Genomic DNA, 16,956 nt, shown 5'->3' with positions numbered 1-16,956 from the left:
CTGTTCTGAGTGGAGCCTGTCCTGTTAAACCACTGTATGGTCTTGGCCACCATGCTGCAGCTCAGTTTTAGGATCTTGACAATCTTCTTATAGCCTAGGCCATCTTTATGTAGAGCAAAAATTATTTTTTTCAGATCCTCAGAGAGTTCTTTGCGTTGAGGTGCCATGTTGAATTTCTAGTGACCAGTATGAGAGAGTGAGAGCAATAACACCAAATTTAACACACCTGCTCCCCATTTACACCTGAGACACTAACGAGTCACATGACACCAGGGAGGGAAAATGGATAATTGGGCCCAATTTGGACATTTTCACTTAGGGGTGTACTCACGTTTGTTGCCAGCGGTTTAGACATTTATGGCTGTGTGCAAGGGCGGACTGACCATTCGGGCACGCGGGCACTGCCTGAGGGCCCCATGCCACTAAGGGGCCCCATCAGGGTGTCCAGCTTCAATAAAACCAGGGACAGTATGTACAAATCTGTGTTTTTTTTTTTAAATCCCAAGATTATAACTGCCCCGCCTCTCCAGTGCCTTTTCAGTGTGTGTATGTGTATTCTGTGTGTGTGTGTATATTGGGTGTCTGTGTGTGTATACTGTATGTGTGTGTGTATACTGTGTGGCCCCATAAGCTATTGCCTGGGGGCCCCATAATCTCCTATTGCCCGGGGGCCCCATGAGTTGTCAGTCCGCCCCTGGCTGTGTGTTGAGTTATTTTGAGGGGACGGCGAATTTACACTGTTATACAAGCTGTACATTCACTACTTTACATTGTAGCAAAGTGTAATTTCTTCAGTGTTGTCACATGAAAAGATATAATAAAATATTTACAAAAATGTGAGGGGTGTACTCACTTTTGTGAGATACTGTCCATGTGATACTCTTGCACTAGTAAAGCTCTGTGTATTTGTTTTTCTCACTCTTTTCCCAGATCTGTCTGCCAGGTTCTGAAGAAAGCTTGACCTCTGACAGCTCCGACTCCAGTTCAGAAGATGATAATAGCACTCATGTCCTACTCCGACCAAAATCCCGAAGCCCCAGCCCAGCCAGTGCTCGTTCCCCACGGAGCAGGAGTCCAGCTCTTGCACGTCTGCATGACCTTATGATTCCCAGCTCCTCCAGACAGAAGAGCCGCAGTCCGTCTCCCTGTGGAGTTAGGAGCCCCAAACAAGAGAGGCCTCAAAGGTCTAGGTCTAGGGATACCCGGGAATGCCTAGGTAATAAAATCCACAGCCCTTACATGCCCCTTTCTGCTGCTGTGCCCACTGTGAGACCAGAAGCTGTGGGACAAGTCTACAATGCACAAGGGACAATGCTAGCCTCTCCTATAGGAAATCCCAGCTGGCCAGCTTCTGCTGCTACACAGCCCAAAGACTCACAAAATCAAACTCAGAGCCAACAGAAAGCAAAGTAGAGAATTATGTACTAGGATGAAAATGTGTAATTTATCTGACCATTAGACAGCACAGCAGAAATATGTTTAGAGCATAATATAGTATATGTGGTGTCACTATGATATTAAAAATCCAAGCTGTGCTAATGTCCTAGAATTTTCAAAGTCACCACTAGGTGTCAGTATAGGTATCTAGAAATGAGATGAGTAGCATGACTGCGGGCTGAAGAAAAGAAATCTAACAGATTCCTCTATCCACACTAAACAGCATGGATGGAAAAATCTTTCCTGCCAGCTACTGCATTATGGCAGCCGTCTCCAGCAGCTGTCAGAATACCCCAACAGTGCCTTCATCTGATTGGATGCAGACACTGTTCGGCCAACAATATTCCACTCAACTCCTTTGGTTGAGTTTTGCCGACAGGGGCGCCCACTGATTCATCATAAAACTTGGAAAAATTTGAGCCATGTATGGCAGCCTTTAGGATAAACTGGGTGATTTTTTATTCTTATATTTGACACAAAAACCTGAGAAAGAGCTAAATCTTACATTTCAAGCAGGCCAGTATATAACACAGACATGGAGTTGCACTGAAAGTGGGTTTATAACTGGATAATAAATTCTATGAATTCATTTGAGACTTGTAAATGAAATATTCTATGATTAATGGTATATTGGGGCTCATTTTTTTGCCATTGTGCATCTGGATATTATGTATGACATTTCAGTATCAATTATGACATAACTTACAGTTTCACCTTAAGCAGGACCCAAATTGCACTGAAACGTCAAATAAATGTTTGGTCAAAGTATTTAACGCTCATTCATTTTCACTCTTCATTTATTAAATGATTTGCTAAATTAAACAAAATGGCATAGTGTTGGATTGTGTGAAGACGATTTATTTTATATCAGAAATGTTTTGGTGGGTGTATGCATATTACACTACCAGAATAGAAAATTGTTGTTTTGTTCTCAAATGTGTTTTGTACTAAATGTTTTGTTATATTGTGTCATGCACAAGAAATGGTTCAAATAATTTTCTTGTGTGGATATCTTGTCCCTCATTGTAATCAAACAGTAGAAAGAAATTAATTCATCAGGAAAATACTGAATTATGGCCACTAGATGGAGCTGATGATCATCGTAAATACAAAACGTATTTAGTATGATTGTTAGTGCCATCTAGTGGCCAAATTGCAATGTTTTCCTGATTCATTTTATTTTAGAATAAATAACATTCAGACCCCTTTCACACTGGAGGCGTTTCAGCGCTAAAAATAGCACCTGTAAAACATCTCTCAAGCCAGAGTGCTCTCACACAGGGGCACTGCGCTGGCAGGACGTTAAAAAAAGTCCTGCAAGCAGCATCTTTGGGGCAGTAGAGGAGCAGTGTATACACCGGCCCTCCACTGCCCCTGCGGGCACCGCTGCCGAAGCACCTGCAAAGCGATTCAGCAGTGGCGCTACACGGGCGCTAGCGGGAAGAAAAAAGCGCCCCCTAGAGGCTGAAAAAGCGCCCATAAAACGACGGTAAAACTAGCAGCGCTTTACCGCTAACGCGGCAGGCAGCTCAGTGTGAAAGGGCTCTCAACCTGGAGAGAAAATAGCCTAATACCATTTGATTTTGCCCCCATTCACACACAATTAATGTACATGCAGTTTTGTAGGATAGGTAGCTCTGCTAAATTTTAGATGCCACCTTATAGATATTTTGAAAACATTGTAAAAACAAAGTATTTGAAGAGACTCATGTACATTGGTTCATTAGATACATTTATGCTCTTTTTTTTTTTTAAATAGTGAAAGCTTTCTTGATTTAAAATGTTTCATACATTAAGATACACAGCATAAGTTGTTCACTTTTCTGCCCTACAGTATTTAGCGATACATATGGCATCAAGTCAGTATACGTGTAACTAAATATTTCCATTTATAAATATGACTATATACTTCAGTATGTATTTATTGGTAGCGCTTATATACATGTATTTATTTGTAGAGCTTCTATACAAATAGAGCCTATTATACATATTTACATACAAAAATGTTATTTTAACACTATAAGATAATGTAATGTTTTCATATATACACTTAGGGCTGTTTCACACTCCAGATCTGTTTCAAATGTGTTTCTGCATGCATGTTTTTAACGTGTTTTTGGATGCATTCCGGTGCATTTTTTATGACTTTCCGGATGCATTCCAGGTGCTTTTTTCTTCCCTTTTCCTGTTTTTTTTTCACTATACTAGGGTCCAGTGCGTTCTTGATGCGTTCCAGTGCATTTGTGCGTTTTTGATGCGTTTTACTGTGTTCCAGGAAGAATGCAGCACTTTTAATTTTTTTTTTACTGGAACTGGAAAGCCTTGTAACTGACCGCACTGGTGTGAACTATGCCATTGGAGCCCATATACTGATGCAGAACAAAAACGCACTAGACTGCATGTGGTGTGAACTGACCCCTATTTTTTTTTTTGGTTCACTAGCAACATTTTAAAGGTGACCTACCCATCTAAACATTCATGATCTATGCTTTATTGCTGAAGTTTCTTCCATCGATGTAACTATCCCAAACCAGCATCCATCTTGATAATCCTGAGAGTCTGACATACTTAAAAAACTTTTTGCTTACTGAAATCAACAGACCTAAACTTCTTCATACATTTATACATAAAAGTGAATACTGCATTCACATATTTCTATAGTTCTGTTTTCTCATTGAGATTAAACAATATTGTGATCTAAAAGTATAGAAAGAGAGCAGCGCTAGTGTAAACTAGTCCTAAGACCAGTGGCGGTGCTCAGAGTGGGGCATGTATGTGCTGCAAAGCTGTCATGAGTGTAGCACAGCCCCATTCAACTGACGGCAGAGAGACTCCCCGATCCAAAGCTGGTTGTAAACGAAGGACCCGGGGATACTGGTGATGTCATTTCCCAAATATATAAATGGCCATATATGGGAAAGGATGAGTCTCAGAGGATCAACAGTGAATGGCAGCAAGAAGATTTGAAATCTGCTATTGTACTGAATAGTGGTTATGGATTTGCCCACCGATTTTGTCTTGTCAATTAAAAGCAAGGTTGACCTGATGAGGAATTATTCTCTCATTATGCTCCACCCACTCCACTATAAAACCCCTCTGCCGGGTGCCTGTCATTGTTATGGGTGCAGTGGCCAGGGAGGGAGCACACTGTATGGACACTCTGATGTCACCATAGGTGTGCACAGCCTATTGCATTAGGGTGTGCACCTCAAAGCTCAAACACATAAGTGTGTGCATGTGTATATATGCTGACGGTGTCAGTAGAGCAGCGGCAATGTCAGTAGGGCTTGTGGATGGGGTCAGTAGTTTTTATTATCATTATTTTTTACAATTTTGTTTTTTTTACAAATTTTTTCAGAGCCCTGTTCGGAGGCTTTGGTGAAAAATCCAGGGGTTAAACAGGCGAAACCTGGCACACCCTGTGCACACGCCTACGGATGTCAGTACTAGCCTCCAAAACGTTCATGTCTCTGTTTCTGACAGGTACATGAATCTGGCACAAGCACCGACAATTCTACAGGACTAATTATGAATTTCCCACATGTGTTACGAGTAGGAGGTAGAAGGGTTTGTGTAGTATATACATATCACTTATCTCCATGTCCTGTGCCTGCATCCTCTGCATGGGTGTTTACCAACTTGTAGGGGTCCATCTCTGACACCCAGCCAATGAAGCTGCAGGGGTGGAAAGGAGCTGAGGGATATTTAGGGTTCATACCGTGCACTTGGCACTTGTCTGCCGAATTTCTGTACTGCTATGTCATCGCTATGAAACAGCAGTTACCTTAACATTATGTCTGTGCAAAGTGAGTAGAGCATGGTGTCCGTGTTGTGTCTCCGGCAGGAGTGAGGACTATGCATCCAGGCCTTCTTTTGTCTCCTACGTGTATTCACCTGATTCTCATTATTGAACCTTTTAACGCCTAACTAAATCTGTGTTTTTTAATATTGTGATCAAGTCAGGTGACCTAAAAATGTAACCTGATTTCACATGCACCCTACATGCGTCCTCCACTCAATAACACTCCAGATCCCTGAGCAGCCTTGTCGATTGGAGCACTATGCAGGAGGCATCAGACTTCTGCAGATCCATACTGTGTGAGAGCATAGTTTCAGATCTAAGAGGTGCTGCCAACACAGAGGGGTTTATCATGGTCTGCAGCTCTAGAACAGTAAAAAGAAAATGACAGGTCTGACATTTGCTTTCCATTTTAGACAGCCTGACTTGAATTGCTGTAATAAAAACATGTGGGCTCAATTGGGCTTTAAAAGAGAAAATATGTTCTAACTACTTTGCAAAGTGCACAGTCTATTTGCCTAAATCAACCCCTTAGCCCCGGGGCTTAGTGCATGTGGTGACGTGTCACTTTTCAAAGAATACCCAATTACATGCTAGGGGGAAAAAAAAACACAGCATTTTTTCTTGTGTATGATTGGATGATGGAAGTCAGCAGAGCTTCACCTCATTCTCTAAGTTCTGGAGAAAATTCCCTTGCATTGTGCAACTTCCCTTTCAAAGTAAACAGCTCATTTGCCTTTAGTAAATAAATCCCTATGCTTTTCAATCAGAAAAAACATATTATTTAGATCTCCATAGTCATTAATACATTCATCTTTCCTGGCTTGTAGTTGTTTCTTCTGTCAACGGGTTCAAATTTCTCTCACTAAATGGAATCTTTGGCACTACTGATGGTGCTATTTTGTGCCTTAGTTGTCCTTCTCTTCCTCTCTTGAGTCCATTGTCTTCTCTTTTGGAAACTATGTTTGCCAGACTGATGAGAAAAGAGTGACCTTTTTATTTTAGCTTCCTCAGAATCTCCTCTGCCATCCATTGTGGTTCCTCCATGGCCTATTACAGTTTTTTTTCTCTGTGCCCTCTCCAGTTTTTTCAGCAGTCTTTTCTTACTTTTTACAGTGTTCAATGATGATACGGAGAGTGAGGAAGCTTTAAATTTGCCTTTCTGTGAAGGAGAACTATGTGGCTCTGGAGAACCATGTGGCTGTCTAACTCTGTGAGGGAGGGGAGTAGGAGTTTGGTTGGCTTCAGCGTTACTGTAGTTGAACACTGTGGGTTTGTGAAGTTCAGCTTTTGATGATGAGCCATTTCTTTTACAGCTAGAAAATAAAATAAAGAACAGTGATATAATGTACTGTGCTGTGATATTACCCCCGAGTAGTGATGTGACGCACACTTACCCTCCCCACCAGTGCCATTCCACACACTGCTCCGTCTCTCTCAGGGTGAAGCAGGGCATCTCTAAGATGTTGAAAAACATGATGCCTACCAGGGTAGACATTGTGTCATTGACTGCATGTAGGCATTGTCTGAACCTATGAGGGGAAAGAAAGGAGATAGGAATAGATCATATAGGAAAAGCTCTTTTGTCATGACTTATGCCCATTTGAAAAACAAAGATTGTATATATATATATATAAAACACATTGAAAACATCAGTTTAAAAGCCCCATGAAACAATAAAATATAACTGACTCACTACCTAGGCCTCATGCACATGAACACCTACATTTGATGCAGGAGAAATTGATCCGTTAAGCATCATAAGTAAACAAAGTGTTACTAAACCCACAACAGTAAAATCAGTCTGTATATTCAGTAAAGCATGCTTGTTATACTCACTGTGGACCCTAAGGGGTTAATCCTTTGCATTGTGTAAAAAGGCTGTTTGATCCTGTCTTCTCTGATTCTCCTCTTCTTCCACAGTCCCCAATCTATCTGCTGATAGTACAGAGCCTTGGGGGCACTCTGCACATGCTCAGTTTGGGGTGTATTACGATAGAGTTTTTTTGGGGTTTTTGTTTTTTTGGGAGGGTGCATATGATCAGCACATGGCCAATCAGCACTATCCAGACATAAGGTCAGGGGTCCTGTATTCTCACAGGACAGTCAGAGGAGAATTAAAAATCCCCCTAGAAGCTTTAACCCGTGCTCAGCCGGACACTGTTATGCCCCATACACACAGTCGGATTTTCCGACGGAAAATGTTTGATGGGAGCTTGTTGTCGGAAATTCCGACCGTGTGTAGGCTCCATCAGACATTTTCCATCGGAATTTCTGTCACACAAAATTTGATATCTGGATCTCAAATTTTCCAACAACAAAAATACGCTGTCGTAAATTCCGATCGTGTGTACACAATTCCGACGCACAAAGTTCCACGCATGCTCGGAATCAAGCAGAAGAGCCGCACTGGCTATTGAACTTCCTTTTTCTTGGCTCGTCGTACGTGTTGTACGTCACCGCGTTCTTCATGTTCGGAATTTCCGACAAGATTTGTGTGACCGCGTGTATGCAAGATAAGTTTGAGTTTGAGTTTGACACTAAGACATGGTAGCTGGTGAATGCAAGTCTTGCTGTAAGGTAATATAGACTGTTGGAATTAATACAATGCAGTATATAAAAACAAGAAAAAAAAAGCCCACTTTCTATTTTTACGTAAGTGCTGCTATTGGAGGTCCAAGAGTTAATGGGGTTGATTTACTAAAGGCAAATGGACTGTGCAGTTTGCATGTGCAGTTTCACTAATTTTCCCCAGAAGAACACCCAATCAGGTGCAAGCAAAATAAAAAAAAAAAACAGAATATTTGCTTGCGCATGATTGGTTGATGGAAATCAGCAGAGCTTTACCGCATTCACTAAGCTCTGGGGAAAAATTAGAGCAACTGCAGTTGCAAAGTGTACAGTCTATTTGCCTTTTGTAAATCAACCCTAATGAGTCTTGCTTATGCTTATTGAGAGTCATTAGCCACAGCAGCTATGTGCAGTGCGATAACCAACTGTACTGCTTTTTACACGTTACTGTATATTAATAAATAACACTGTTTGTACTGTGTGTGCAGCAAACAATGGTTTTTATTGAGCAAAGAATACGATGTTGCACGGCATTCAGTGTTGTAAAAAATCGCTCCGGAATTGACAGGTGCCAGATAAAGAAGGCGGAGTTTATAGAGGGTATCAAAGCAGAGATGATGAGATTTTTTCATGCAGTGTGGAATTTGCCCCCCCGTGTGATCCTGGTAATGTCTGATGTAACCTGCTCTTTGCTGAGCGCCAATGCTAATAAGAAATGAGTCACTCCTCCTCACATTTAGATTATTTCATGCAAAAGATAAAAGGTTTTTCTGATGGTCACCTTACTCCTATTCCCTCACTGTGCTTGTAAAGCTATTACTATTTTTGTAACACGGAAGAGTTCCGTTTTCACTCACCTCTGATCACAGTCACAGTGTGATACCGTGTGCAGTTTGTAATTTCGGATGCCATACTGAAATTCAAATGATTGGATTTGTGGAACGCAATGGTCATGTTCTCTGCAGCAAAGATCCGCTCCATGGAACACTCCTAAAAAAAAAAAAAAAAGAGTAATTACCGTAGTTCACAAATGTGTTTGTATTTAAATATCTTTATTCTAGTAAAGAGAAGGGGAAAAGGAGACACAGCAGAGGGAGGGGATAGTGAAGAATTCACAGTCTGCAGCACAGTGTCAGAGGGTGAGAAACATAGGCATGTGAAGGGGGTGTGCCAGGTGTGTCTGAGCACACCCTAATCACTAAATGCACTGCTGATTCCCCCTACTGCCCAGGCTTCCCCCGTGTTGGCCCCGCTGCCCCACAGTGCTGCTGGCTTCCATCTTCTCCCCACAGCTGCTGTGGGGGAAGTTTCAGGATAGAGAGTAGGGAATAGATATGTCATTTACCAGCACCTTCCTTTTCTAAATGAACACACTCACTCACTGTGTTCATTCATAACTGAAGCATAGTAAACTGTGTTTACTATGCTTCTGATTGCAAATGAACAGGAAGCCACTCAGCACACAGCACTTCACATTCATTCACTGTCCTGTGCAGCTGAGGCTGCAGAGAAAAGCATTCATGTTTGAGCTTTGTGGTGCACATCCTAATGCAATAGGCTGCTCACACCTATGGAGATAAATAATATAGGAGTGGATGAGTGTGGATGAGTGGAATATTTAGGGCAAAGACTGCAGCATAGAGACAAGGAAAGGAGCAATAATGGAGGAGTGGAATATTCAGGGCACAGCCTGCAGCACAGAGACAGGGAAAACACTCACAGTGGAGGAGTGGAATATTCAGGGCACAGCCTGCAGCACAGAGACAGGGAAAACACTCACAGTGGAGGAGTGGAAAATTCAGGGCACAGCCTGCAGCACAGAGACAGGGAAAACACTCACAGTGGAGGAGTGGAAAATTCAGGGCACAGCCTGCAGCACAGAGACAGGGAAAACACTCACAGTGGAGGAGTGGAATATTCGGGGCACAGCCTGCAGCACAGAGACAGGGAAAACACTCACAGTGGAGGAGTGGAATATTTAGGGCATAGATTGCAGCATAGGGAAGGAGCCACGGTGGAGGAGTGGAATATTCAGGGAACAGCATGCGGCATAGAGAAAGGGAAAGGAGCCACAGTGGAGGAGTGGAATATTCATGGCACTGACCTGTCTGGAGTGGCAGCACAGCCATTGTGGGGGCTAGATCAGTGAAGACACTTGTTTTCCATTAGCCACACAGCAATTTCTCAAGCGCAGGAGCATTTTTATTTATTTTTATTTTTTTGGGGAGAATGAAAGCTACATTGGAGGAATGAAACAGAGAAGTTGACAACGCACCACCTACATCAGTGAGTAGAGCAGAAGGAGCCACAGACTAGAGGACAGTACACAGCCAAGTACAAGAACAATCATAGTGAAGGAGTATGGGGCCTACAAGAAGAAAGCAGAGGGGCTTAGAATACTGGGGAGAAGAGCAGAAAATACCTGCTACTTAAAGGGTAAGTTCCCCTTTGTACACTTTTTTTTTTTCTAAATTCCAGCTCCCCTATGCACCAATATAGCATTCGTGTACTTTTTTTTTTCAAAAATATCAAAGCTTTCCATTAAATCTAGAATCACTTACTTTTCAAAATATCAAAGCTGTCCATTAAATCTCGATTCACTTACTTTTCTTGTCCTAATCCACGTTTCCAGACGTTTCCATTAGTAAAGTCTTTTTCCTGATCAGACTTTAGGTCAAGACACAGGAAGGAGTTGACCAGCTGACCTCATTGGCACACATCCTGCATCATCTACTCACCCATTCCCAGGTGCACGTTTTTTTAAATGAAATGCAATCAATCAGTGATCACCCTTTTCACTAAATACACAATATACAACCAGATTGTATAGTGTATGGCAGGGCCAGACTGGGAATAACATCCAGCCCTGGAAAAAATTTCATACCAGCCCCACAGCATTATTATACCACCGCAACAGCGGTGGAAATCACATAGGGCTTTATATATATATATATATATATATATATATATATATATATATAAAAGCAAATTCCAGTTAAAAGTGGTAAGTGATCAATCATCAAGGGGGACCCCAGGAACTCGTGGGAGGGGGGGGGACCACCTTCCGCAGAAAGAATACACTAAGGTAAGGGGGGGGGGTTACTGATATAAGGCTGTGCTTTATATCGGTGCCCCCTTACATTATCGTATTCACTCCCCCCTTACATCAGTGACCCCCCCTTCAGACGGCCTAGCGGTGCTGTCACTGACCTCCTCTCAGGTGCACCATGCAGGGCTCAGTCAGTCGGCTTCAGCTCGGTGGCTCTGGTTTTATCCTATAGTCTCCTCTCCACAGTCCACACTTGTCTGACTTCTCCCATGACCCCCATCCCGGCGGTGCTCCCACTCTTGACTCCTCTGCAGACTCCCTCAGAGACTGCAGACATGATACAAGAGATGGTCAGAGACTACAGACATGATACAGGAGCTCAATGCAGCCTCACCAGTGCCCATCAAATGCAGCCTCACCAGTGCCCATCAAATGCAGCCTCACTGTGCCCATCAATGCAGCCTCACTGTGCCCATCAATGCAGCCTCACTGTGCCCATTAATGCAGCCTCACTGTGCCCATCAATGCAGCCTCACTGTGCTCATCAAATGCAGCCTCACTGCTCATCAAATGCAGCTTTACTCTGCCCGTGAATGCAGTCTCACTGTGCCCATCAATGCAGCCTCACTGTGCCCATCAATGCAGCCTCACTGTGCCCATCAATGCAGCCTCACTGTGCTCATCAAATGCAGCTTTACTCTGCCCGTGAATGCAGTCTCACTGTGCCCATGAATGCGGCCTCACTGTGCCCATCATTGCAGCCTCACTGTGCCCACCATTGCAGCCTCACTGTGCCCATCATTGCAGCCTCACTGTGCCCATCATTGCAGTCTCACTGTGCCCATCAATGCAGCCTCACTGTGCCCATCAATGCAGCCTCACTGTGCCCATCAATGCAGCCTCACTGTGCCCATCAAATGCAGCTTTACTGTGCCGTGAATGCAGTCTCACTGTGCCCAGGAATGCAGCTTCACTGTGCCCATCATTGCAGCCCCTCCTGTGCCCCATGGCCCAGTCAGCAGTCCCTGTCTGTGGGAAGGTGTGTTGTTGATGCTCGGTACGGTACCTTGCATGCCAGCAGGATATCCATGATGGCCAGCAGCAGGCAGGGTCTGTTCTCGTTTTGGATGGGGACAGTGCTCCTTCCAGAGGATCTGTTTGCTGTGAGATGGAGTGGTCCCTGGCCACCTGCACCTTCAGCCATCCTCATTTTCCGGCCCCAGTCAGCCTGTCCTCTGGTCCTGGGGAAGTGGAGAGCACTGGGTGGGAGCTGGAAAGAAGGGGGAGCAGAGAGTACTGGCGGGGTTGGAGAGCACATGGGTGGGGGCAAAGAGCAGGGGGAGTGGAGATCACAGGGATGGGGAGCGGAGAGCGCTGGGAGGGGGGGACTTGAGAGCACTGGGGGTCCAAAAAGAACAGAGGTGGAGAGCACTGTGGGGGCTAAGAGTGTGGGGTGGCGAAGAGCACTGGGGGAGGGGCAGAAAAACAGGGGTGGAGAGCACTGGGGGGTACAAAGAGCAGGGGGGAGTGGAGAGCAATGGGGGGAGCTTGAAAGCACCAGTGGGGGCCAGAAAGAACAGGGGTGGAAAGCACGGGGGACTGGAGAGCACTGGCGGGGGTTGGAGAGCACATGGGTGGGGGCAAAATGCAGGGGGGAGTGGAGAGTACAGGGGTGGGGAGCGGAGAGTGCTGGGGGGGAGCTTGAGAGCACTGGAGGGGGAGCCAAAAAAAACAGGGGTGGAGAGCACGGGGGGGCAAAGAGCACGGGGGGGCTGGAGAGCGATGGGTGGAGCTTGAGAGCACCGGGGGGGACCGAAAGAACAGGGGTGCGGAGAATGGGGGGCTGGAGAGCACTGTGGGGGGCGAAGAGCACTGGGGGGGAGAAAGAACATGGGTGGAGAGCACTGGGGGGTACAAAGAGCAGGGGGGAGTGGAGAGCAATGGGGGGAGCTTGAAAGCACCAGTGGGGGCCAGAAAGAACAGGGGTGGAAAGCACGGGGGACTGGAGAGCACTGGCGGGGGTTGGAGAGCACATGGGTGGGGGCAAAATGCAGGGGGGAGTGGAGAGTACAGGGGTGGGGAGCGGAGAGTGCTGGGGGGGAAGCTTGAGAGCACTGGAGGGGGAGCCAAAAAAAACAGGGGTGGAGAGCACGGGGGGCAAAGAGCACGGGGGGGGGGCTGGAGAGCGATGGGTGGAGCTTGAGAGCACCGGGGGGACCGAAAGAACAGGGGTGCGGAGAATGGGGGGCTGGAAGCACTGTGGGGGGTGGAGAGCACTGGGGTGGGGGCTGGAGAGTGATGGGGAGAGCTGGAGAGCACTGGGGGGGGGGAGAAAGAACATGGGTGGAGAGCACTGGGGGAGTGAAGAGCACTGGGATGGTGGCTAGAGTAGGATGGGGAGAGCTGGAGAGCAGGGGGGGGGCAGAAAAAACAGGGGTGGAGAGAACTGTGGGGGGGGGGCTGGAGAGCATGGGGGGGCTCCAGGGAGCACAAGGAGAACTGAGGGGGCCAGTAAAAGAAGTTGGATAGGAGGATCGGCGGGGGGCTGCATATAGAGGAAATGAGCTTTCTATATTCCTCCATGCAGCCGCTGAATACTTGATTCTCCTCCTCTCCCTCCTGCAAGTATTCAGCAGCTGCATGGAGGAATATAGAAAGCTCATTTCCTATATATGCGGCCCCCCGCCGATCCTCCTATCCAGGCACACAGGGCGGGCTGTACGGGCGGGCATCTACTCATGTGGATCACGGAGCTGGCTGGGTCTGTGTTCGGCGGCGACGCTGTAACACGGTCCCGCCCCCCTAGACCGGCTCGTGTGATAGGCGGAACACTGATTCTATCTACTATCACACAAGCCGGTCTAGGGGGGCGGGACCGTGTTACAGTGCCGCCGCCGAACACAGACCCAGCCAGCTCCATGACACACAGGAGCAGGAGAGAGGGGAGCACTGCAGCCGCAACTCAAAGCGGCCTCACGGCAGGCAGCCTGCCGGGAAATCTCCCGGTATCCCGGTAGGCCAGTCCGGCCCTGGTGTATGGCCATGTTTATACACCTAAAATTACTAGTTGCGCTTTTTAGTGCCATTGTAATTGTTAACGGCACACCAAACACAGAAGCAAACACACATTTTGCCATGTGAAAAAACGAGTGGCAAATGCTGCAAAACGCACAGTAAAAAACACACAACACACAAAACGCCAAAATGTCCCATTAACCACATATAGTGCATCCAATTTCAATGAACAGGCTGCCCTATGCGTGTCACGGGAAAAACAAGACACAAAATGTGCACTCCCACTATGCTAGATATGAATGGGGCTTGAAAGTGAAATTGGTGCGATAACACAAGAACAACGAGGCTCCATTCACATCTGCACGTTTCCTTGCATTTCAGAAATGTGCTGCACCAAAAATCGCAGTAAAAAACACACCAAGCTCCACTCTAAAAAAAAAAAAAGTTATGAAGCTTCTTTGGGGCGATTGCTGTGTGTAGGGCAGCCCATTCAGGTGGATGGGCTTCCATATGTGCGATGAGTGAAAATGCTCCAAAACACCTCCCCACCCTCCTCGCTAAAAAAAAAAAAAAAAGCATGTGGGAATGAGAGTTCCCGCTATGCAGAGTTGTGAACGGGGCTTGACAGCTGAGTGTTTCTGTCCACTCCCTCATATTTACTTGTATAAAGATGGCCATACACTATGCAGTCTGATTGTATATTTAGTAAGAAGTGTGATCACTGATTGATTGCATTTCATTTAAAAAACGTGCACCTGGGAATGGGTGAGTAGATGATGCAGGGTGTGTGCTAATGAGGTCAGCTGGTCAACTCCTTCCTGTGTCATGACCTAAAGTGTGATCAGGAAGAAGACATTACTAATGGAAACGTCTGGAAACGTGGATTAGGACAAGAAAGGTAAGTGACTAGATTTAATGGAAAGCTTTGATATTTTTGCAAAAAAAGTACATGAATGCTATATTGGTGCATAGGGGAGCTGGAATTTAGGAAAAAAGTGTGCAAAGGTGAACTTACCCTTTAAGTAGTAGGTACCACCTCCCCTTTCTGGATGTAAATCTGAAAGCATGTCAGAATCCACTAGTATTGTTGATAGAAAATGAGCAATGCCACTCTCTCTTTACAGAACAGGATGGATGAAGACAATTGCTAACAAGCTAGTTTTCACCTTCAAATATCCAGACTGATTCAGGATAATTAAAGCAACAATGACCTTCTAATTTGATTCAGGTTTAGAAGTAAACATAGTTTAGAATTAAAGCAGTTCATCTAATAAATCAGCCCCTGTAAGCATTTTACTGACTTTTGCTATACCGTTTTTTGATGTAGCCATCTCACCTAGGTTGGTGAAGTTCTCGGCAATGCTCCCGGCTCCACACCACAGTGTTCCTGGCATAATCCAGCTCCGTCTATGTCGAATGTGGTTATTCTCTCCATTCACATGGATGAAAACGGCTGGGTAAAGCACTACCACCAACACAAACGTGCCCCTCCACATCTTTATACGCAGCCAAATGACACAGCAAATTCTCAAAGCTGCATACACTGCAGATGTTAGTGTCTATAACAAATCAATAAGTATAAGAGGGCTTTGGAGATCTGGCACATACTCCATAAAGGAATTACAATAAGAAATCAGCTACAGATTAAGCAGCAGAGCATACACACACATGCAGCTTTATGAATCAGACAGAATTCCTGCCTTCCATCTGTCAGGAGACAGAGCTGCAGATGATGCTTTTATAGCCTCTACTAGATGAGGTGATGTGTGATAACCTGCGCTATGACACACCTACTCACTTTTACCTTCAGCATCTTTATTACCTGCAGCTCGCTGGTAGGGGATGATGATGCATACAAGGGCCTGCTTTCTGTGCCATGCACTCCACTATTTGTATCTATGAGGGGTCTTCAAAAAGTTTCCACACATTTTCATTGGAAACAGCGAGGGCGGGAGGAGTCGTAATTGGTCGTGTCTGAGAGTGTCATGTGACTAGTCTGTCTGGCAAGCCGGCCGACCTTACAGTTTAGTATTAGTTGTCACGTTGTGGTGAAGATGGCTGCTAAACGTATAAAAAAAAAGTGCGGAAACTTTTTGAAGAACCCTTGATTAATGTTAGTATAATATAATGGCAAAAAACGACAACCCTATGTGGCCTTAAAGTGGGAGATAGCCAGGAACAACTCCGGGACACCAGACTTTTTTTTAGGAAAACAAACCATTTATTTTGCTTGATTTGTTCAAAAGGCCAAGTGACCCTTATGGGTGTTTTTACAACATACCGATACCAGCTTTTGGATCACAATTACATATTTCCTCCAAGGAGGAGACTCCTGATTCATTTAACCAATTATAAAAAACACACATGTTAGAACACATCAATTATTTATGACACATAGACTTTGGTTATTCTTACATCTGTAAATTCCCCACATGAGTTTCACAATTACTGTACTCAGCTAACTTCCTTTTACCTGTCTGACAAACTGAAATGCAGGGCCGGACTGGGAATAAAAACCAGCACTGGAAATAATTTAAAACCAGCCCCGGAAAAAATTTAAAACCAGCCCCATAGCATTATTGCATTATTATACCAGCCCAACAGCAAACGTCATTTTCTTGTTCATAAAAAGGAAAAAACATACATTTTAAAGCACAGAGACCACCTTCGGCAGATAGAATACACTAAGGTAAAGGGGGTTACTGATATAAGGGGGAAACCTTTATATCAGTGCCCCCTTACATACACTATTGTATTCACTCCCCCCTTACATCAGTGACGTCCCCCCCCAGATTGGCCTAGCAGTGCTGTCACTGACCAAATCTCAGGTGCACCGTGCAGGGATCAGTCAGATGGCTCCAGGTTGGTGGCTCTGGTTTTATCCTATAGTCTCCTCTCCACAGTACACACACGTCTGACTTCTCCCATGACCCCCATCCCGACATGATACAGGAGATGGTCAGAGACTGCAGACATGATACAGCAGATGGTCAGAGACTGGAGACATGGTACTCAGAGATGTACGGAGACTGCGGACAAGATACTAAGATGGTCAGAGACTGCGGACATGATACAAGAGATCAAT

General features: G+C 45.1%; 2 protein-coding genes across 5 annotated transcripts in view; one reads left to right on the top strand and one right to left on the bottom strand.

Annotated features, from left to right (window-relative positions):
- INPP5J (inositol polyphosphate-5-phosphatase J) overlaps positions 1-2,216 on the top strand; it is a 137,027-nt gene extending 134,811 nt beyond the window's left edge. For all 4 annotated transcript variants that reach the window (XM_073631027.1, XM_073631036.1, XM_073631018.1 and 1 more), the window contains one exon: positions 931-2,216. In XM_073631027.1, coding sequence (XP_073487128.1) covers positions 931-1,413 — 483 coding nt within the window. In that variant the 3' untranslated portion in view covers positions 1,414-2,216. The remainder of the gene's footprint in view (positions 1-930) is intronic.
- Positions 2,033-15,633, bottom strand: PLA2G3 (phospholipase A2 group III). The gene is made up of 4 exons (XM_073631048.1): positions 15,208-15,633; positions 8,665-8,797; positions 6,634-6,768; positions 2,033-6,552 (listed from the first exon to the last, which is right to left on the bottom strand). The coding sequence occupies exons 1-4, from the start codon at positions 15,365-15,367 to the stop codon at positions 6,102-6,104; spliced, it is 879 nt and encodes a 292-aa protein (XP_073487149.1). The 5' UTR covers positions 15,368-15,633; the 3' UTR covers positions 2,033-6,101.
- Between the last annotated feature and the right edge of the window lie 1,323 nt (positions 15,634-16,956).

The sequence above is a fragment of the Aquarana catesbeiana genome, linkage group LG01 (genome assembly GCF_042186555.1).
Source record: "Aquarana catesbeiana isolate 2022-GZ linkage group LG01, ASM4218655v1, whole genome shotgun sequence".
NCBI lineage: Eukaryota > Metazoa > Chordata > Amphibia > Anura > Ranidae > Aquarana > Aquarana catesbeiana.
This window is presented reverse-complemented; position numbering and strand designations above follow the sequence as displayed.